The following is a 24,055-nucleotide window of genomic DNA, read 5'->3' on the forward strand; positions in this document are numbered from 1 at the left end:
GGATGATTTACGGAAAAGCTGAAGGAAGTCCAGAAAAGAAATAATTTGTGAAAAATTGGATGTGAAATTAGTATGTGTTTTTGTTTTTGTTTTAGACTAATAAAAATTATTTCAAAAAAAAAAAAAAAAAGGAATGTGACATAAGTGATGCAGCCCACTTCAGAAAATTATCATGGAATATATCTGCTAAAGCAATATCAACACGTTGGTGCACTGGACAATCATGAAAAATGTTGCACTATTGTCATTTACATTGAAAACCGCATGATTTAGGATTTTGGGGCCGTTGTTTTGCTTATGTTACAGTGTAAAGAGCCAGGTGCACTGGTCAGAAAAAGGCAAATGGTGGCCTCAGGGTCTAATTCGGCCCTGGAATAGATCCTGGTTCAAATAAACCAACTGAATGTAAACCTCAGCCATGGTGTAGCCAAAGGATTGTCAACTCCCTACCTATCAGAAAGCCCTTCCCATACTGTGCATGCTCTCTCAGTCACAGGCAAAAAATATGAAGCTTATAATAAGGAGAGAACTCTGGCAACACCTCGCATTGAGGAGGAGTAGAGGTTTGAAGAAAGCATTCACCTTTCTTCCTTGGAGACCACGAGATTGAATCAGTAGGGAGAGCCAGTGCTGTCAGTCTGCTTGACAGGCCCGGTCCATCCATGAGGTAGAGAGAAACAGCTGCCTCAGGTGGAGGAAGCCATTGAGGTAGTGCTGCCAAGGCAGCACCACGATAGGCACTGAACTGCACTGGGCTTTCGCCATACCAGATCTTCCTGCTAAAATGGTTTGCCACGTGGAGCACGCTCCATGCAGTTGGTGCTGGAAATGGCCATTGCTGCACTGCTTGGTTGATTAACTTCCCCTTGCTTTTGGGCAAAACGTGTGGATGGGAATCATATCTGTGGGGTGGGAGGATGCCATGGCATTTTGACACATTTTTGTGAAGCCACCAATTAATTTAATTAGCAATTTAAACTAATGGCACTTTTTGCCTTCTGGAACAAATGAAATAATTTACAGAAAGGTTTAATTCTGGACACTCTGATGTGGCATTTAAAACTCATCACCGTGTCTTCCTAGCTGCAGCAATATCAAGGGGAAAAAAGTTTGCTTCTATTAATCTGGTTGGTTTATGTTTCTTAGCTTTAAGCAAGAAAACATGGAAATGCACAAGAGAGGTGGAAATGATGTGCATCTGTATTAAAATAAATGTGTATTGTTAAATATGCAACCTTGCAATAATATACAAATTTTGCTAGCACGCTAATTCTCTTCTGGGTAAACAGTGTGTCCATGAGCACCATTAAACTTCATTTTTAACATAGTTATTAGGGGCAATGACACAGTGCTGACATTAAGTTAGTCTCCCGGGAACAAATTATTTTTCTCTGTAGGAATGAAAACTCCTAAAATCCAATCTGTTGTAAAAGCTTACCAGGGTGGGGGAATCAATAGAATTTCAGAGGACCACACGAGTTTTTGTTCAGCAATACTTTCATGGTCCATAGAGAATTTTTGAATATTATATCTTAGCTTTCTTCAAAATCTAAAATATAGGCCTCTGGAAATTTAAATTATTCCTCTTATAATAAGGACACAACTGAATATAAAACAACATGAATGTAGCAGTGTTGTTGTTGTTTTAAAAAAAGCAGTCAGTCACATCTGTGAAATGCATCATAAAATTATCCTGAGGCCAAACACACAATATTTGCATATAACTATACAACAGATGCTGGAATGAGCTTTCTAGTTTTCCTCCCTAATACATTCAGCATTTGACAGTAATAACAGCAATCCTTAACAAAAAAAAGACTACTGTACTTGAGCTTCACAATTAAAAAGAGAGAGATCCAAAAAAGGTAGTGCTGCACAATTTTCTATAATTAATACTATTTTTCTTCATAGTCTTGCAAGGTGAACAGTGAATAAGAGGAACATCTCACAGAATCCTCTTCTTTATATACACAATTGAGCAGATGAAAACAGGAGTTTCAGAACTATCCTAGTCTTAATCTAGGTAGGTAAGAGGCAGTGCTTTTTACTTTCCTCTCTTTGTTAGGATCAGTTGTGATGGTTACCAATTCCATTTTCCATCACAGGGACTGACTCAAATAGATACAGATACATGAAAGAAATATTGGCTGACTGGGCATCCATGATTCCAGTTTCTGCTTCCCAGAGTGATTTGGGCATATGTCCTGGCTGAAAAAGCCTGACGTTGTGTTTATTGAAAATACTGTCTTGAGCAGGGGGTGTAAACGAAGATGAACTGGATTTGAAGTTACTTCATTCACATGGCTGCAACCTAAGGAACGCTTGGGATTATTCCATGTGGAACAAACTGGCTAAAGTACAACAGAGTGTTTTTTATTAATTTATTTCATAAATACACCACAGTTCTAGGAAAAACCTCAAGGCCATACATCTGCCCCACTCCAGCTATCAGTCCCTAATGCTTCAGTCTCCATCCCATAACTTTGTTCTGCATCTAGCACACCCTTGGCATAAAATAAGAATTTCAGATTGAATGTGAATCTTTAGTCTGGTCCAGCCATCCTGCAGTGCTCCAGAGTGAATATTTACAGCAGAACTTTTAAGCTACCATACCTATCACTTACCTTTTCTTCTTCTTTTGCCCCTAGAGGTAAATCAGTCCCAGCTGGGAGGAAATGCCACACTGAACTAAACTATACTATGATAGTTTCTAAGCTGAAAGTTCCAGTGCTCTCAGATCTTTAAATTGTGAACTTAACAGCAGGAGATAAAATTGTGGGTTAATAGTGCTAGTCACATTTGGGAGTATAAAATGACAAACTATGTCAGACACAGAAAGATGAACTTTAACTCCTGTTTCAAGGCATTTGAAATGCCATAGAAACATATACACTGGAGTGAATTCTTTGATGCCTGAGTTTTGTCAAAAATGACAGCGGGCTGCCTTTGAATGCCACTTGGTTCCTTGACGACGTGATTTACCTGCCATGCGATTAGGTCCTTCAATTTTTCAATTTTTTCATGATCTTCTGGATGGTCATACACATATTTTTCAGTAAAAAAAGCCTAAGGGGAAAAAAATGTCATTTTACAGAAGAAATAATACATTTGACAATGTAGAAGAACTGATAAAAAGTGAAAATACTTATTTAGCCATTTTCATTAGAATATGAACTTTTCAAACTGGAAGTGATATGCAGAAAAGTAGCATTGTTGAAATAGGCGCATAGATGCGCAAGTGTGTTTTCTGTGCTAACTGGCTTTCATTAGTGTGTGGGAACCAAGGAGCTGAGAAGGGTGTGCCAGTACAGTGATACCTTGGTTCTCAAACTTAATCTGTTCCAGGAGTCCATTTGACTCCCGAAACCATTTGAAAACCAAGGCGCGGCTTCTGATTGGCTGCAGGAACTTCCTGCATTCAAGCAGAAGCAGCGCCTGACGTTCAGCTTCCGAAAAACATTTGCAAACCAGAACACTTACTTCTGGGTTTGCGGCGTTCGGGAGCCGATTTGTTTGACAACTAAGCCGTTCGAGAATCAAGGTACCACTGTACAGAATTCGATAGCACAAACAGGAGTGGAGGGAAGTGAAACCAAAATTGGACACTTCCCCTAGTCCTCATGCTGCCTACTCAAAGCCAGGTAAGCTGTGTAGTTTCGGAGTTTGGAAAGGAGGTGCGAGGCTCTGGCAGGATCCTAGAGCCCCTCAATCTTCTTCCCCCAAGCTGGGAAAGTGCTAACTAGGCTTTGGGAAGGAGGAGGGAGGACTCTAGGACCCTGTCAGAGCCTTCACACCTCCTTCCCAAAGTACAGCACCTTTATGACCCAGGTTTGAGAAGGCAGAATGAGGGCTGGGAGGGACATCAAATGCTGCTGTGGGCAGCCGAAAAAGGCCTCATGTTGGATCTCAGAAAGCTTGAAGAACAGAAATAAACCACAGATGCTGCCCCAATTGATGCTTATTCAATGTGGGATGGTTGTTGGTCTCCAGCTTCAGTGATTCTGAGAGGAGTGGATTGGCATTCTGTCCCTTCCCTCAAAAAGATTGTTACAAGAGGCCTATTTTCAGAAGTATTTGCATTAGTAAAGATTTGGCATGGTTCCTAGAAAAGACAAATATCCTGTGGATCATCCATTAATTTAATAATTAGATACACTTTTAGTATATATAAGTTCTAGGTTTCTCATCGCTGGAGAGCCAGCATGGTTACACAGAGAACACTGAATGAACATACCTTTTCATAGTTGGTGAAGCCACCCATAACCGCAGGATCTACAATGCCATTTAGCAGCATTGACAAAGGATTAATAGGCAGGTTCGGATCACTCAAATGTTGCTGAACCATATTGTTGATTTTGTCATTTGTTAATTGCATGGTTTCAATTGCATTTTCAAGTGGGCTGATTTCAACCTGAGACAATAGCACACAAACACAAAAATCATTAGAAAAATAGAAAAACATATTGGCCTAAATTCAACTGTCAACTGATTTCAAAGTAGAATAATGTTACTATAGTTTCATTTCAGCAATGAGAACAAGAACTGATATTCTTATCATTCTTAAAACACCAGAATGAGCACACACTAAGCCTTGATCCACATATAACATTTGCATTTGCTTATGCAGGTATTCACTCAAACAGGCCCTGCAGGGGGAGGGGGCAGCCGGGGACACTTGCCCCAGGCCACCTGCCCCCCCCCCCCGGCACTGGCTGCTTTTTTGCTTGAGTTTATAACTTTATTCTAATAGGACTCTTGGCCGGGCCTCTGACAAGCTCTGCATGGGCCTGCACTTTAAACAGCAACACCACCCAATTTATTAAGATATACAGCCTGGTCCACCTAAGACTCATGGCAGCTAAAAAGCAAATGCATTACATCAATCTGTTTAATCTTAAATCACATTACAATGCTATTACTTAGCTGAGCCAAATCCCACCGTCATATCAGCCTCCAAATAAATGTCTTATGACCCTTGACTACATTCACCTGTTGACAATGTGACTTGTATTTAGAATGCTTGCTATGCTAATAAGAGTTTTTTCAATTTTGCAGCTCTATAGACCTATCTAAGTTGCACCCGGGTGGGTCTATTTCCTCCCACCTCTAAAGAGTCACAAGGCTGTACTCTTTTCCTATTGAGGTGCATTATGCCAGGTGATGTTTGAAACACTAAAGAATTTCTAAAGTGGTTTGCAAAGCAGCTGAAAAGCAGGGAAGAAATGATTTGGTCAAAACCCTATTGTAAGAATCAAAAGGGGGTTCTGCCCATGTCACCAATGACTGTTTTAAAAAATCAAACAAATACTATGAGAGAATAGAAAGGGGTTAATTGGAATGTGTAAAAAAATGCAAGTCTGTATTTGATTACACTCATTTGCATAAACTTTACATAAGAACACTTCTGTCTACCTATCAGTAACATAACGCATTTCTGAAAGGCACTTATAATCAAATCTTTCTAACTGTCACTCCTACACCTGCACTCTGATTACATCTAACTTGCCTTAATTATCATTTTTTAAAGTGTGTTTTGTGCATTATTTTGGAATGCAAAGTAATATGACAAACAGTTCTGTTGCATTTGCCAAACAAATCTCTGCTCCTCACTGCTGCATCTGACACCGTTGACTTTTAAATGTGGTCAGTATGGGGCATAAATTGAGTTACAGAACGAGTAAAGCCTTGCACGCTGTCCTTCCAAGTGAATGCTGCTTCTGGTGTGCTCAATAGTGTGGTCAGAACAAAGCTATGTAGATAGACAGACAGATTTAATTTGTCTGCTGCATCTTCAAAAATAACAAAGAAATACGTTACTATACAGATAAAAATGCTGTGGTTAAATATGTTGACTAGACACTGTACATAAACATCAGTCATTGTAAGAACATGAACAGAGTATTTCACATAATCCTGGTCAACACCCATTGTTTCCAGTAATACTGGAGCATGTGCACAATTAAAATTTCTGACATGTCTCCCAATAAACTCCACCCAAAGGCTGGTTCTCACCATTGTCAGGTTCATTACAATGCCTAGTCATACTAATTGTACTTCCATGTAATTAAATCTAATCTAATCCTTTCTCTCACTTCATCAGGTTTTTTAGGAAGACCTATACTGGCAAACCAGAGAGAGGGGAAGACGGAATGACTAATGAAAAAGCTGTTCGGACAAAAGGGTTAATGAGTTCAATGAATGGTTGGGAGGTAAGCAGGACTGAGCTTCCTGGCCGCACACCCAATGCTGCTAACATCTTGCTGGCCACACTTCACAACAGTCATGAGTTTGGCACCTTGACCAGCTTCCTGCTTAAATGGAGGAGCTGCGCATATATGTACATAGCCCTTTCCCCATACTGAACATGCGGCCATGGCTACTGCATGTGATCCCACCCATGCCTCATGCATTCAGTGTAAACGTGAGGACTCACATCTGAACAGCCCCATAGAATTGATCCGTCTTTGGGTAAGATCAGTATAGTGTTCCAGGGTTCAACCTGATCTTGAGCTCTCAGGGATGTCCAGCATAAAGTTATATCTATCAGCAGAAGTTTACGACCAAATGATAACATGTGAAGAAAGTAAAATGTTTCCACAGGCATGGCCAAGAATAATTTGCTGGATTAGATGGGCCTCTGGTCTGATCGAGAAGGGTGATTCTTACATGCTTAAAGGTAAAGGTAAAGGACCCCTGACAGTTAAGTCCAGTCGCAGACGACTCTGAGGTTGCGGCACTCATCTCGCTTTACAGGCCAAGGGAGCCGGTGTTTGTCCACAGACAGTTTTTCCAGGTCATATGGCCAGCATGACTAAGCCGCTTCTGGCAAAACCAGAGCAGCGCACGGAAACGCCATTTACCTTCCCACTGGAGCAGTACCTATTTATCTACTTGAACTTTGATGTGTTTTCAAACTGCTAGGTTGGCAGGAGCAGGGACCAAACAACAGAAACTCACCCTGTTGCGGGGATTCAAACAGCCAACCTTCTGATCAGCAAGCCCTAGGCTCAGTGGTTTAGACCACAGAGCCACCCATGCCCCTTAAATTTCACCAATCTGAGCCAGCAGTCTTGGGGTTGCTGACCATCTCCATTAAATTTGCATGAGATCCTGGGCTCAAAAGATTTATTAAATGTCCTATACTTATACATTCTCTTGAGCTACAACTTCTTATGTAGCACCAGAACCATCTCTGATTATTGACTTCTGCTGATTTCCCAGTTTCTTTGATCCAGCTCCTCTTTATTGCTCTTGGTTCCCTCTCCTGTGAGTTTTATTCAGTGTAATCCTGCTTGGTTTTGCCAGCTGTTTCTTTCACTCAAAGTCTTCCAGCCCTCTAGAACTAACTGTAGTACTTGCCGTATCATCTTGCCTTATATTGCCTAATTCTGTCAGCGCTTCCTGGCCTCCTTCTCATGACTAAGAGTAATGGATACCTTCTGGAACCAGACAACCTTTTCCAGGTTAGTGGAAAAATATAAAAACTGTCTAAAATCACGTGGTACCTGAATCACTGTGATGAATCACAATACTGTGAATAAAAATATGTGTATCTGACCCACCAATGTTCTCTGGATACCTTGTTCTTTTAAATCCACAGACTTTGTTTAACTGTAGTATCATAAGATTTGAGAGATCATTTGGCATTGCAACGGTATTTCTGGGTATTAGATGATCTTATTTAATCCATCAACACAGATATTATAAAGAGATCACACATTTTCAGCCAACTGAAGCTAAGCTGTCTTCTACTTCTTTCTCAAACAGCACATTTCTGAAACGAATGTTTGATATCAAGGAGAAGTCATCTCTGAATCAGACAGTACTGTCTACGAATGCCATGGCTAAAAGTTTAAGAGTGCCTTGGTAAAGACTTCTGGTATTTAATATTTGATTTCCTTACACTAAGCATAGCAAATGGCAAGTTTCTTCTGCTGTTTGCTTATGTCTTGATTTATTACAATGTAAATCTGTCTGTGTTCAAACTTTCAAGTCAATGTTTATCTGAATCCTTACCTCTCTCTTCATTGCAAATGCAAACAAATTAACCTGGACAGCATAATGTGTGTGTAGTCATATGAAATTATATGTTAATACTCCCCACCCCCCTTCTTTGAGCTACAAAGAAATATAGACAGGTGGCTGGTGTCAGGTTGGAATTAGCAGAGTTTTAAATTTAAACATAAAACGCTTGCAATAAATTATTCTAATAACTGACTGCTCAAGATTCTTCCCTCTGCTCCCAAACTACCATCAAGGGAGAGGTGTTTCCAACTACTCCAACCTTTGCCTTTGGAAGCCATATACCAATCTGCTACAGGAGAGGGACACTGAGCAACATCATGGGAGGGCTGTTTGTAGGTTTAAGGTGAAACTGTGCAGCTCCCTTGTTATTTTTTTGCACTGGATGTTGCATGTTGTTTAAGTAATGTTGTTATAATTATAGTATTGGAATGTCCTTTTTCTGGAAGGTTACTATATTTGTTGTTTAGCTATGTTACTATGAAATTGTTTTAGTAGCGTTTGTTTGAAATACATCCCTGATTCTTTGCTGTAAGCCGTTCTGAGCATGATTGTGTGGGAAAGTGGCATGAAAATATAATGAATGGATGAATGAATGAACCTTGCTACCCCACACATCAGCTGTTAGCCACAGAGACTGAGTATGTAAACAAAGCCCTGGTGCACCTCTAGGCTCTTTGGGACGTCCTCCACCCTCTCTGATGTCCTCTTCGGGCTCCTGGGAGTGTCTCCTCAAAGCCATGAGGACTCCCCCTATCTCTTCTGCCATTTCAGGGTATGAATTGAATTACAGGCGTCTCCCCACTACCGCGTGATTGACTCACACGCAACCACTTATTATTATTTCCTAGCGTCACGCATATATACACAGTCACATACAAGCATGTAAGAGGTGGGGATGGCTGTGTATTCTATTCTGAAAAGTATAGTCACTTTTCATTTACATGTTTTCATCTAAAAATACTATGGAAAAGAACAAGGAGCTAATAAGGTATGTTCCAGATATAGAAAAAATGTCCCCTTTGTTGGTAATATTTACACCAGCAAAACATTTTAGAGTTGTGTGAATACATTTCTTATTAAGATGTCACTGAAAAAGTTGGAATAGCTGCAAATTAAATAAGTTAATAAGTGACTTAATGCTGCATGGATGAGACGTCGGTGCTGACTTTTACAACTGCCTAGTTTGTGTTTTTAATTAATAAATTTCTTAAAATAAACATCAACATGCATCTCTAATTAAGGAGACTACACAAATCACACACAATGCAATAAAATGCATAAAGCGAAGTGTTATATCACACCAGGGTCTCCAAAGCTGAAGCTGAGGAGGACTTTTTTGTGATAATTGTTCAAACTGTGTTGTATGGGACTATTGGTCCTCAGTTGCTAGAAAATAATAGATAGAAAATATTTATGACTTATTTGAAGTTCACTGTTGAACCCACTACAATGAGATTGGATTTGCCATGGTATGAAGAAATTAACCAGTGGTGTCAACCATATTATGGTGATCAGGAGGACCACAATGCACCATGCCAAAGGTTCCTGAAGCAGAAGGGCAGGAACTTAAGCCATAGCATCAACATCAGAAGCAGTATTCATATAATGTAAGATCAGCAAACTGTACACGTTCAGTTTTTAAATAAAAAAATAGCAGCCATGTGATTAAGTGACCTCAGTAAAAATCTTCTGAATTGATCTTACCATAAAAACTGATTTGACTTCAAACCATCTTAAAATCCCAGGTAATTTATATCCTGTCACATAAATGGTTCTCTCAATCCACATATTCTGCAAATTTAAGAGAAAAGATTTGAAGTAGAATGTTAGCAGATTGATAGGCTTTATCCTAACCCATCATTTATATCTCCATTATCACAAAAAGCCTAGCTGCAAGTATACAGATACTACAAAGTTGGCTTTTTTTAATGCACCAAAAGAAATCTCATGGATTGCCTGTATGAGCTGGAGGAGTACTCTTCCATCTACCATACTAGATCAACTTTATGTTTCTTCGCTGTGAATCTCTTTATGTGCACACATGTGCTTGCATGCATGTGCCTTGGGTGCATTGTAATCTGTTTTTGCAATTCTTGTTATCTTATCACTTTTATTACTTTGGATAAATAGCTGTGTAATATGATTTGCAGTACATTACCGAAGATGGGACAGCAGAGCATATTCTGTTTCCTAACATGGAAGCTGGTAACTGTTGAAAGTTTTCACAACTCCTATCTACTTTGTAGAAGATGAACTTCTTAAGTCTCCTTTGGGCTCATCAAGGTCATAGCCCAAAATCATGGGTGGGGAACCTGTTTCCCTTAAGGTGTTGTTGGACTACAACTCCTACCACCCCTAACCATTAGCCAATGCTGACTGGGAATGATAGAACTCAGCAAATTGCATCAGGTGAGGCAAGGTTGATAATGAATGGGATCAGAGCTGCCAGCTGAAATGGAGAGGAAGTTTAATCTTTTCTTCCCCTACCACAGTCCTGAGGAAAATTCCTTGTCTGAAGGGAGAAAATTTTGGAGAAACTAACAATGCCAATGGGAATTTATCCCCAAAGCAAATATAAGCTTCTGAAGATGGATTTTCCTCAGGACCACAGAAGGGGAGGAAAGGGTGTTCCCCCCCCCCGCCATGTAAATATGCATTCAAGGCCATCTGCAATATGGCCCTTAGAAAGCATCAACTCTAGGGGCTACACACTACACAGCTTAAGGTCTCCCTATAATATGGATCTGGCCTTTAGAAAAACAAAAATCGAGAGTTTAGTGATCATTTAATAACATCTATCATTATGTTTTTTTAAAAAAAACTTTCAAGATTGTGGGTTGTATTCAACATGGTGATAAGCAGATTTTCTATCAGCATAAGCATTTATTCTAGTGTAATGAAAAAAATATCCACTTCTCCTCCCTAAATCTGTTCAAGTAGACTGGGGGATAGAAATGGGGGGGGGGATCTTCTTGCACTAGCGCTAATCCTTGTGTTTGTGCAAAAATGTAGTTGAATTCCACCCACTGATATATAGGATTTGAAACATAAAAGACTAGCTTCAAAGATCAACCATATAGTTTTGTGAAAATATTATTGCTGCCTAGAAGACAGAAGTTAAATCTGCATGGCTAAAATGTTTACATTAATGAAGTCAACTTTCAGTAACCGAAACCTGTATTTTCTAAGTGGATGTGTTCTTTGTTTCTTATAGTAAGGATATAACATTTTAAGAGACAATACTCACATCCATGAACAAAATTTTGGTCTCCTAAAATATGCATGCATTTATTTCAAGATTACTAAATGGAATCCAAATAGCTATAATGGATCTCAGTTTAACATGCAAAAATTACCGCAAATTCGTTGTCCGGGTTTTTCTCTCCTTTCCGAACAGGCCGTGAATACTCAAACCGCTGAACCTCATTCACCCTATAGAAACTGAAAGAAGGAAGACACACAATTGCATACATATTTTCTTATAACACACATGAACATTAAAATGAGGACTGCAGCACACAATGAACCTACTGTGTGGCTTTAAATCACCAGCCGCTGCATGAAATTGCTCTCCACACAGTGACAGCTGCAGAGTGATTTAAAGTGACCTCTATGCATGCTCCAGTCCTAACGGAATAAAAGGTTATTAAAGTAACTTTTGATTAAAAGGTTGGATACAAATGATAAAAGGCTTAGAATAGACTTGCAAATAATAACAGAAATACAGGGCCACAAGGAAAATTACCAGCCCCTCTGCTCACATTTATTGATCTTCTGGCACATTCACATATAAATGCTATTTACACATTTGGCTTAAGAAGAATCTTTATATATCTCATTCTGCCCTTATTTCACAGCATGTGTAATTCTCATCTCCTATCCCCCCCCCCCCACACTAAGCAATCTGTAAAGAAGATTATATAAAGTGTGTGTGGCTGGCCCAAGGTCACTTACGTGTGCTTCACAGCTGCGTGGGAATTTGGAGCCTAGATACTACACCACACTGACTCCTTCAAATAAGTAATAAATACCTTAGTGAAATGTTGCTTTTAAAACATTTTGGGAATGGGATGAAGTAGAGTAGTTGCTTATGTCTCCTTGGCTCCAAAGACCCTGTGGTTAGAGCCACAACTATGATTATGAACTGCAACTGTTTCCTTCAGTTTGGACCCTGGTGGCATTTAATTCTTTCTATGGGAGGTTGTCCATCATAATACTTTGGAAACTTTGGGTAGCTCAGATTGCCATGTCAACCCAGAGAGCCTATGAAAGGTTAAGCGAGATCCTGAGCACACATGCAGTCCATTTGGGACAGGCATTGCTTTTAACAGGGTAAGGGGAGAGCAGAGAAGAGAAGGGGCCCAGTCCAAAATTCATTTCTGCTTGAACCACACTGAAAAATGTAATGCCTGATTTAATGATATGTCCTTGGTGTATATTTCATCTTTCTGAACAGGACTGGCTCTATAGTTTAGCAGGTTAATTTATCAAGTTATCTATTTAATCAGGTACAGCCTATTAAGCCATAAAGAGCAATTATTTCCAGAGAGGTAACCATGTTACTCCTTTGCAGCAAAATCAACAAAGATTCTTGTGGCAACTTAAAGACTATAATATTTATTATGGCAGAAGCTTCCACAGGTATCTGCTACATGAGGTGCAGTGAAATTCCAGACATTTGTACCTTAAAATTTGCTCTGATACCGGCTTGTGAAATCTTGATGGTAAATCAAGCTTTGGCTTTACAGTGAAGCACTGAATATCTGAATTACAGTGTTAAGAACAGTAATGATAAAACTGTTAAAATTACGTATCTGTAAAATTTCAACTTAAGTGGACATTCATACAGTAGAGTTATCAAAAATGACACAGGAAAGGCAGTGGGTCTGTGGATTCTTTGAAGGGACCCCATCACACCAATAGAGCACATTTAAAGGATACATTGTGCTGGAGAGTTTTTAATGTTTTCTCCTGGAGGAGAAGTTGTCTTCATTTTCTCAGCATTAGGGAACTGAGTTAATAACCTGGCTTCAAAATCTTCACGGCGCTCATATTCTTTTCCTCGGTAAATAAAAACTTTGTTCTGTCAACAAATATATAATGAAATTTGGGTATATTATAGATTCCAATAGAAAAGCCCACATATATCTTGATTAAGCATACCTGGTATTTGTTTACAAACCTATTTCTACAAACGTTGAAACTATACAGTATCCAGAAAACAACTGAAGATAAAATCTGACATAAATTAAAAGCTTAATAAAATTAATTCTGCACCAAGAGCATATTAAATTAGCCTGATTAATTTTCCATTAAGATTTTTTTTAAAAAAGATTTTGAGTTTGGTAACATTGACTTTTAACTCAATACATATGTTACATTTGTGATGTGATAGTGAAAAATGGGCCCTTATGGGAAGTTATTTATGATAAGCAGTTCCCCATACAAGAGCAAACCGCTTAGCATGTGTGTGTGTGTGTGTTTAACTATCAAGTAGTATATAAATTTTGTTAAATCAAGCAAGTAAAATAAAATGTAACTGCAACCATTCAGCTAAGAATGAAATTCCCTGAAAAAATGGAATGGTCCTTATGTATTTTGGAAACTATTGTGCAATAAATGTATCACATGAATCATGACTTCAGAGTAGCTGCAGTATTGGAGATTATAGAAATAAAAAATGGCAAAGACACAGGAAATAGTTAACTATTAGGGTTGAGAAGGCAAGGAACAATTGTCATTGGAGCAAGAAAAAAAATGGGGTACCTATGAAGGCCCACATCTGACTACATAACCCAACCCAACTAGGACCCTCTTTGGCTTAATAGGCCTTGGGATAGAATGGGCTACGAATTAACTATTTTTTAAAATAGAAAAACTATATCCAAGCACTTTAAAGAACCCCCTGCGAAGTGTTCAGTTCAGTATCAACACCAGTGATTAGAACAGAGCTTTTATTTTGCATTCTATTCCTTTGTCTACACAGATTATACAGAAAATGGAGTATGCTAATTCAGTTCCATTTCAGTAAAATAATTCAGGACAGCTTTGCTACTTCTCTTGTGTTTCCTAACAATTCTCCAGAGCTGTATTTAGCAACTCTAAATCACTAGCAGATAACTCTGCCCATAGAGAGAAATGTGTACTGTACTGCAAATTAGTCTGCATGTGACAAAATGCTTAATAAATCACAGGCCTTGCTTTTGTAAAGACAGCAGGGAAGTTGATAGATTTCATTGTCTTGCTTTGAGTTCAAATATGCTCTCACCCCACAACCTCGAAATATGGGGTCCCAGAAGTCTGAGAAAGGCAAGGTCCTGTTGCGCAAGCAGAAGAGCATTTCTCACATCCATGGACAGCCCTGGATACAACCTTTATCTTTCAAAATTTTACACAGAAACATGTCACCTTGTTCTTCTGCTGCTGCAGCCTTGCTCATATCAGGAGATGCAGAAATTTTCCCCTTAGTAAAAAGTGGGGTTGAGTTATCAAACTCTATCCCCCATAGCTTGGGAATGCTTTAAAATCAGATACAGCTCTGTGCCAATGATCCAATTCCTATGCACTTCAAAGAGTCTTGAGCATGTCATGCATGAGGCTGTGATTGTTTCTGAACCAGTAGTGAATCGCAGGGAAGCTGTACACAGTGTGGCACTCAATAATAATAATAATAATAATAATAATAATAATAATAATAATAATTTATTATTTGTACCCCGCCCATCTGGCTGGGTTTCCCCAGCCACTCTGGGCGGCTTCCAACAGAGATAAAAAATACACTAAAATGTCACATATTAAAAACTTCCCTGAACAGGGCTGCCTTCAGATGTCTTCTGAATGTCAGGTAGTTGTCCATCGCCTTGACATCCGATGGGAGGGCATTCCACAGGGTGGGCGCCACCACCGAGAAGGCCCTCTGCCTGGTTCCCTGCAACTTGGCCTCTCGCAGTGAGGGAACCGCCAGAAGGCCCTCGGAGCTGGACCTCAGTGTCCGGGCAGAACGATGGGGCTCACTTCTGTGACCTTCCATGTATTCTCCTTACATTAATGAGTCTGTCTGAGCATCATGTTTTGGGGACCCACGAAGAAGAGATTGGGTGCTTTCACTTTCGAACAAGCCACAGTTCCCAGTGACATCCACACTCAGAGAACTATAATGTATTAGAATAAGCCAAGTGTGTAAGAGGGAAGTGTGCACACTTTGGGCCCATGCAGGCTTATTTGCATACTTCCCCATTATGTCTAAATCAGCAAAATGAGGTGTTCAGAGTCTATAAAATTGAATTGGGTTCATTCTCTCTCAATGTAATCCCATTGTTCAGGTTTTGACATAAAATGTAGCAAATGTTGATGATCTCTGTAGCTATTTGATGGATGAATTCACTTGGGGGGGAAATGAGAGTAAATTAACCACTCAATTGTTAGATTTTATTTACTGTTATGTCTAATATATCACAAATCAGATTTGGGAGCTTCAATCTGTATGAACAAATGTCACTATATTTTTCATTTTTTAAATTATTATTACATCTGCAAAATCAGTAATTTGCATCTAATGCACATTGGTTCCATATCATCCTTTTCAATTATTTGAAAATTATGTGATTCGTAAGCAGAGATCTAGAGTAAAGCAAGCTTCTTCTAAATAAAATTGTGAAGTCAAAAATAGATATAAAAAGTAATACATCTTGGGGAGAAAAGATCCTAAAATGTATTGGATATTTCATCAACTGAGCACACTGAAAGAGGATGACATTTTCAAGTATAGCATCTATCTGTTACCCATCAAAAGCTGAAATCATTTACCCGTAGAAATGTTGGAAATCCTTGTCCATAGTATCCAACAGCAAAATAATCTGGTTTAGGTCTGATTACTTTCACAATATTTTCATAGAACTGTGCTTGCTTTTTCTGTGTAGAAAAATATATAGTTAAAAAAAATCTTTCAACAGGAGATGACAGCATTTTCTTGTTAAAACTGCATTTTCCATTTCTTTAGAATCCTAACACATGCACTTCCTGGTTATCTGCAAGTGAACATATTAAAGTATTTCAATCTGGTTTGAGAAGGCACTAGTGCGTGTATATTAAAATAAGTTTGACAGGTAATACCCTCTCCCGCTCAAGGTACTTGGCAAAAATACAGTGGTACCTCGGGTTACATACGCTTAAGGTTACATACGCTTCAGGTTACAGACTCCGCTAACCCAGAAATAGTGCTTCAGGTTAATAACTTTGCTTCAGGATGAGAACAGAAATCGTGCTCCGGCAGCATGGCAGCAGCAGGAGACCCCATTAGCTAAAGTGGTGCTTCAGGTTATGAACAGTTTCAGGTTAAGTACGGACCTCCAGAACGAATTAAGTACTTAACCCAAGGTACCACTGTACTTTGGTCTGTAACTGGAAGTCTTTATCTCTGGTTCAGCAATTCTCAGAGGCCTCATTTTCCTTTTTGGAACCAATCATATAATAAAATATTTATTATTTGCCTATCACTTAAAACGCAAGTAAAACACAGGTGATTATATCCAACCAAGTCATACTCAGAGCAGACCCTGTGAAATAAATAGACTTCTGCTACTTAAGCAATTGATTTCAATGAGACTCTGGGTTTTGACTAATGTTGGATATCATCCACTGAATTTAAAAATATAACTTTGCCCAAAATCTTACAGTTCACAAGTCCACATATTAACACAGTCCAACTGGGAAAGGCAGGAAGGACAGAGATTATAAAAGTACAGTGCTTTATAAATTATTTCTACAAATTCTGAATACAGATACAGTGGTACCTCGGGTTAAGTACTTAATTAGTTCCGGAGGTCCGTTCTTAACCTGAAACTGTTCTTAACCTGAGGTACCACTTTAGCTAATGGGGCCTCCTGCTGCCGCCGCGCTGCCAGAGCACGATTTCTGTTCTCATCCTGAAGCAAAGTTCTTAACCCGAGGTAATATTTCTGGGTTAGCGGAATCTGTAACCTGAAGCGTATGTAACCTGAAGCGTATGTAACCTGAGGTACCACTGTATTGTTAAAAGCAAGAAGAGAGAGATATAGCAGAGAAATGTTTAGGAAGGTAAAGAGTAAAATTTTGAAACTTTTAGAGGAAGAAAGCAAAAAGCGGTGGGGTGGGGAATTGATGTGTAGGGAGAAGTAAAAGAAAGTGAAGAAAAATCAGCTAAGTATGAAAAGCAAGGCAAATGAAACAGAAACAAACCCCCAACACAGTTAAGATACCTTTCTCTGATCTTAGCTTTCAGAGTCCTTTCTTAAATGGAAGAGCAACTCAGAATGTATATATATATAGAGAGAGAGAGAGAGAGAGAGAGAGAGAGAGAGAGAGGGAGGTTGATGGAAGCCCATAATTGTCTTGTCAAGTATACACAGGGCTCTTCAGCAAATAGATATGGAGATATCCAACAGTGTCTTTCCATCAGCAAAACAAACTGAAAAACCTGCCTTTCCTCTCCTCCCTCATGCAGCCACCCCAATGCAGTCCCACTAAATCAGTTCTTGAGATGTGGGAGATCCTCTGGACAATATTTGAGAGGCTGAAGTGGGGCTTGAGGGCTGGAGGGAAAGAGGAAGTTCACTCGCTGAATTATCACCCACACATTGTAGGTACAATAGGCTTTATGTATAACAACAAAAGCATTATTAAAACAATGCATTTTTTTTTGTTACCTGTCGGATTCAAAGTGTGCATGAAATTAACTCAACAACAGGGCTGACAGAACATACACAAGGACACGTGCTGCAAATTTTTTATGACCTAGTTGTTCAACAAAAGCAATTTGCCTCTATGTGTCACATATGCTACTCATGAAACAGACAGAAAACACCAATCCAACTGTGGAAGTCTCTAACAGAAATTGCCTTCAGATTCCTATTAGCCTCTCTGGTTGGGAAACTTTTCCAGTGGCCCCAAACAGTTTGAAGTGGTAAAACTTAAAAACAGGAATTCTAGAAACAATCTTATGTTTTTATTAATTCACAATGGACTGAGAAGGAACCTACCAGCAGTTCACTGAGTTGTTCATAATCAAACATTTCGTTTTCGTACTGTTCTGCAAGTTCTTTGCCCAAGGCAATGGCTTCTTCCCACATCTGTTAAAAAAACAGCACACATCTGAACCTCAGTCACAGTTGCAAATCTTTTTTTAAAATCCAAAACCCAGTAATATATGTTGCAATTCATGGTATGTATGTACGTACGTACATATAGCCTACCTATAAAGCAACAAAACAAGCAATGTAATAATTAAAAAACCCATTACATTTGAACAGATAACACAGGCAACTTTTCTGATACCTATATTCCTGCTGCCTTCTCTCTTGACCGATAAGCCAAGAGAAAGGAAAAAAATAAGACTAATTTGGTATGGTTGTTGTGAGGTCGTTGCACAAGAGGGCAAATTGGGAAGAGATGTTGGATGCATGGCATGCAAACCTAAACATGAATGAGCACAATGGACTCTATTCCTCCACCAACATACATCACAATGCTATGCATATCATTCAAGGAAGAGGGGGCTGCAAATACTGTTAATTAATTAATTAATATGGCTTTTTTAATGGCTTCTGAAGGACAGAATCACATTCAGCTTGGCAGTATTACCTATTTAGCTTAGGCATTTGTAATATAACGTAATATATGGTACCAAACAGCTGGCACAACTAGATGAGAGAAATGATTGGTTCTCAGGTAAATAAACATGTGCATGCGCACGCACATACACACACAAACAATAATGGCAGCAGAGAGGGGAGATTAGATTAGATTGGGTGGCATTGGTTATGCTTTTTTAACCCTTTCCCCCATTGTGTAATTTCTTGATTTGTAGCTCAATAGCTGTTTCCACCCACAGATACTATATAGGTTCTAAATGCTTTTATGGTATGGGGGTTTGGTTTTCAATCTGGGTAATAATCCACAGCATGTATGAATCTCAATTTTCCTAGTACCCTGGTACAGATCCCAGCATTTTCTTTTTTTTATTTTAAAATACAACCATGTGGAATTTGGGAATTTGGTATTTATTTATTTAAATATGTAGTTTTGAAATTATTTTACCACAAAATATGGATTTTAAGCATATATTCTCTCAAACTCAAACATCTTCCAAATATATTTTATCCTAAAATATGCAATTCAATATTTTTTGAGCTATGAACTGCATCACAAACTTCACCAGCAAAACCTGAAGGATAACCAATCCACACATTACCCTGGTAGGTCCAGTTCATATCAGAAGACACGAAAAATAAAATCCTTCAGCATCCCTATTTGTTAACCTCATCCACGTTACCTGCATGTTTTACTATGTTAAAATGACAAAACCCCAGAGATCTAATTACAGATCTTCTACTATTTCACCCAACTGTGATCTAATATATTTGTTGTTAGAAACAGCTGAAACTTATCAATGCCAAGACTGAAAGACACCGCAGCAAAGGAAAAAAACTCTGGACATTCTGTGTTCCTTTCAGAACAGTGAAGAGTATTTATAGCTTTAAAAGCACACTAAGAATACGCCAAGTTCATCAATTTGCAGAGAGCCAAAGGCTGCTACTTCTCTAAGGCAAAGCACCAACTGAATAGAAAATACAATTCGTGAAAGACAATTTTATTTTCTCATTTGCAATACTAAGGCAGGGTTAAGAGCATCTTTAAAGCAGGAGTTTGTCAGCAATATGAATCTTGTTTCGTAATGTAGCAAAAAAAAAAAAAAAAAGCATTATGCATCTATTCAAGAGATTAACAATCACTTTTCTGTCATAATAGTAATACAATTTATTCTGCTTTCCTGTTAAACAACGTAACTGAAAAGTTTTAATTTCTTGACCATGCCTACACTGGAGTTTTCTCAAGAAAATAATGTGTATATAAGGAATTGTTTGTGTGCATGAAATGTAGAAAACCTATGACCAGGAAATAAAACGATCTTCTCACTATAAGGCAGGAGAATTGCAGAGTGCTCCTGGCACAAGAGAATGGTCCCTAGAAATGCGAAACAATCGGTTGGAATCCACATGATGCTTGAGGAGATTGCTGGGAACCACATACAGGGCCATATTTAATTGTCTCTCTCAACTGAGTAAACCGGACAGAGGCTTTTCACAACCTTTCCCTTTCTCCTGTAATCTCTCTCACTGTCCAATGGGTCTAAAAACCCTCTGGAGCAGATGGGGAGCGAGGCCCTGGCAGATGCAGAAGTAAAGGGGAATAGGAAAAACCATCTCTTTCTAGCCCCATTTTCCACGCACAAAAGTCTTCACTAGATCAAAGAGCCTTCTGTCAGTGGAAGGACACAACTGTATACAACCACAATAAAAAAATGCCATGCAGCACTGCAAAAAAATTGTACAGCCGATCTTTTCTTTTAAAAAAAGAAGTTGTCTCTAAAGTCCTGTGAAAACTCTGAATAAGTTTCCCATGTTCACTGCAGCAAATTTGAGAGAGAACAGTGCAATTGTCACAAGAGCCTCTGATAACTGAAATCTATAAATATTCTTGAAGGTCAAAAATGTCCAATCTGCTGCCTCTCAGATTTCCTGCTTTGGAACTTTTCCCAGCTTTGCCTAGGACATGGCAAGTCATCTAGAGAAAAGAGAATCAGTATATAGTGCTTTGTTTGATGTACGTTTTTAAAAAACACACCCTAACAAAGGCACAAGTGAATGACGTTGGGGATACTGCAGTGAAAAAATATGCCTTCCTTTCACTGAAAAGATGAGAGGTACGGTCTGTGTCTCAGGGACACAAACATTCAGCAACCCTCTTTTATGGGAATGGGTCAGCTTCCGAAAGGGCGACCTTATTTTTATATGGAGGCAACTATAATTTTAAAAGTTCACACTCAACAGTCACAGTCTTAAAAATGAAATGTGGGGTCTGGTTTCATGTGGTTTTTTAAAAAAAGAGCAGTAGAAAGGAAGTGTCCCTTTCAATGCCACCCAATGTAATGCTAGGTTAAAATGTTATGTTTCAGAAAAGGAATATTATTTTAGAAGAATGTAAACTTCTGAAAAAAGTCAGGGTTTGAAAGATTACACTGCAAAAGATGGTTCACATTTTGTCCTGAGTTACAGGGAGCATTACCCTAGGGTTGGGCACCCTGTGAGTGTGCAGAATTTGAAAAGCTTATGGGCGCACATTTGTACATGTTCTGCACATATGTATGGCTTACCCAGTAGCAGAAGAAGAAGAGAAGAAGAGTTTGGATTTGATATCCCGCTTTATCACTACCCGAAGGAGTCTCAAAGCAGCTAACATTCTCCTTTTCCCTTCCTCCCCCACAACAAACACTCTGTGAGGTGAGTGGGGCTGAGAGACTTCAGAGAAGTGTGACTGGCCCAAGGTCACCCAGCAGCTGCATGTGGAGGAGCAGGGAAGCGAACCCAGTTCACCAGATTATGAGTCTACCGCTCTTAACCACTACACCACACTGGCATAGTGGCGCGGCGCTGTTCATGTGACTGCACTGTGGCTGAGTCACTGTTTCATACTGGGATGGAGAGAGCGAAGGGCAAAGGGGTGACTAGGTCCATGTGGCATCAATGTACTGGTAGGAGTGCCAGATTGGCTCCAGACCGACCTTACTGCCACCTTGCCCTTTGCCCGCTCCATCCTAATATGCAGGAACGACTTAGATGCAAGGAGGTCAGATGAGTGGCACAGCCTCAAGCATGACATCTGCTACTGGCCATGCCCATGCAATGTATATACCCTACATTCCCCACGTGGCACCCTACACATGAAGTTGAGGCACATTTGAATACATACGACTCCTAAGTACGAACTAGTCCTAAACTAGTCTGAACAACACACTAAATATATCTATAGAGAATAAGGCTTACGTATTATTCGTTGAATTTAAAGTGGAATTTTAATGCAATTAAGGGCCAAGCTAGATGCGATGTTAACAGTGTTTTTGTGTTTTGTGGCTCACAAATATCAGGATCACAGCAGGTAGAGAATTTAACCCTCTCCTTGCCCTGCTGTGGTCCCGAAATGAACCCCTCCTCTCAAGCTTGTGTTTGGATTGAAGGAAATTCTCCATTGGTACCAATGACACAAGGAAATTAGATGAATCTGTTATTTCTCTTATGGTTCGTAACTTAGGACTACTTAGGAACATTGGAAGCTGCCTTATGCTGAGTCAGATCATTGGGCCCATCTAACCCAGTACTGTCAATCCTGAGTAGAAACAGCTTTCCTGGGTTTGAGCAGAGATCTCTCTCAACCTTACCAAGGGTTGCCAAGGATTGAATTTAGGACCATCTTCTAGGTGCTCGACCACTGTGCCAAAGACCCACTCAATATATATGCTCAAGAAATTTTTGTTCTGTTTTATTTTATTTTTACTGCTTTTGCGATGACAAATTAAATTCTCTTATTTTGTTCTCATTGTTTATCAAGTAATTGGAAATAATGTTAATATGGATAGGCAAATTATCCTGCTACAGTATACTTGTAATTACTTGTTATCCCAGTAAAGTACAAGATGTATTTCAGTTGGTGATTAGAGAATCTCTGTAGATTTCTAATCAACACGAGCAAATGATGGAATGAAGAGCACTCTCAGGAAGTCAGTCTTTTAAACACATCTAATTTAGCTTTCTCATATTATCTATATTTGGATGGAGGATTCTCAATTGGACTTCTCAAGCAAAATGTCTATGTCTCACAAATCTAGCTGGATTTCCTGGATCACCTTTCCCAATGACAACCTCATAAAAGGTCTCTCTTTTCTTACTATTTTTATGCTCTCCGACCTAGCTGTTGATAAGTGAGATTTTCTTCCTTCTTGTTAGAAAAACTTCCTAACATGCCACTCAAATCCTTATACAAGTTTCCACACACACACACAAATCTGCTTATGGTCCATTAACCTTATCCTGCAGGAAAAGTTTTGTTTAATATGCTCCTGACTAGCACTCTCAATCTGATGTTTCGTATGAAACCACTGTCAACATTTAAAGATTTTCATTGGCTCCCAGTACATTTCTGAGCACAATTCAAAGTGTTGGTGCTGACCTTTAAAGCCCTAAATGGCCTCGGTCCTGTATACCTGAAGGAGTGTCTCCACCCCCATCATCCAGCCCGGTCACTAAGGTCCAGCGCCAAGGGTCTTCTGGAGGTTCCCTCGCTGCGAGAAGTGAGGTTACAGGGAATCAGGCAGAGGGCCTTTTCAGTAATGGCACCTGCCCTGTGGAATGCCCTCCCAGCAGATGTCAAGACAATAAACAACTATTTTACTTTTAAAAGACAACTGAAGGCAGCCCTGTTTAGGGAAGTTTTTAATGTCTGACGCTGTATTGTTTTTAATATTTGCTTGGAAGCCACCCATACTGGCTGGGGAAACCCAGCCAGATGGGTGGGGTATTTATTAATTAATTAATAATCATAATAATAACATGATCAGTTCCTGGCAATGGAAGTCTTTATACTCAGGCTTAATATGTGCACTGTTCTACTAATCTCTTCCTGTTTTCCTACAGTTCAATTTTTCAGCTTCTTCCTTCCTATACATCCCATTTACAGGGTAACCAAAGCCAGCATGTTAAGCAGGGATTACAAATGGAAGGTTAATTACTTCTGAATTATCTGGAGTAAAGGTGGTTCGTTGGTGCAAGGCCTGCATATATGTAGTAGCCTTTTAGTAGAGAATTTTGAGTCTTAGTAGGAAAAGAATCACTTAAGGGAGAGCTAATGTATGCTGGAACTACATATCCACCAATACTTTGCTGAGGGAGCATGTGTGGGGATGGATACATGGGGCTGCAGGGCTGCTGCCTAGCAGTTTTCCAAGCCATTTCTTCCCAGCTAGATTCAAGGAAAGACAGTAATTCTGGCAGGTGGATAATGGGTTGTTTAGAAAAGGGAGAAGAATTAAATATTCCTCCTGTTGTTTGAAGAATGCCCCTTACAAATAACTGTACTTGCCTTGAAAGTTCATTACATGGCTCCAACCCACGTTTAGTTTCAGAAGATGGGAAATCAGAAATAATAAACCAGACTATCTACT

The 24,055-nt window shown here is 39.3% G+C and overlaps 1 protein-coding gene across 4 annotated transcripts in view; it reads right to left on the bottom strand.

Moving 5' to 3' along the window:
* The window catches only part of DOCK1 (dedicator of cytokinesis 1), a 376,896-nt gene that overhangs the window by 28,591 nt on the left and 324,250 nt on the right, over positions 1-24,055 (bottom strand). For all 4 annotated transcript variants that reach the window (XM_081863133.1, XM_081863131.1, XM_081863134.1 and 1 more), the window contains exons 39-46: positions 18,042-18,131; positions 15,832-15,936; positions 12,967-13,108; positions 12,710-12,788; positions 11,382-11,466; positions 9,730-9,816; positions 4,235-4,411; positions 2,983-3,066 (exon numbers count right to left, since the gene is read on the bottom strand). In XM_081863133.1, coding sequence (XP_081719259.1) covers positions 2,983-3,066; positions 4,235-4,411; positions 9,730-9,816; positions 11,382-11,466; positions 12,710-12,788; positions 12,967-13,108; positions 15,832-15,936; positions 18,042-18,131 — 849 coding nt within the window. The remainder of the gene's footprint in view (positions 1-2,982; positions 3,067-4,234; positions 4,412-9,729; positions 9,817-11,381; positions 11,467-12,709; positions 12,789-12,966; positions 13,109-15,831; positions 15,937-18,041; positions 18,132-24,055) is intronic.

Source organism: Podarcis erhardii (genome assembly GCF_964252035.2).
Source record: "Podarcis erhardii genome assembly, chromosome: 5".
Taxonomy (NCBI): domain Eukaryota; kingdom Metazoa; phylum Chordata; class Lepidosauria; order Squamata; family Lacertidae; genus Podarcis; species Podarcis erhardii.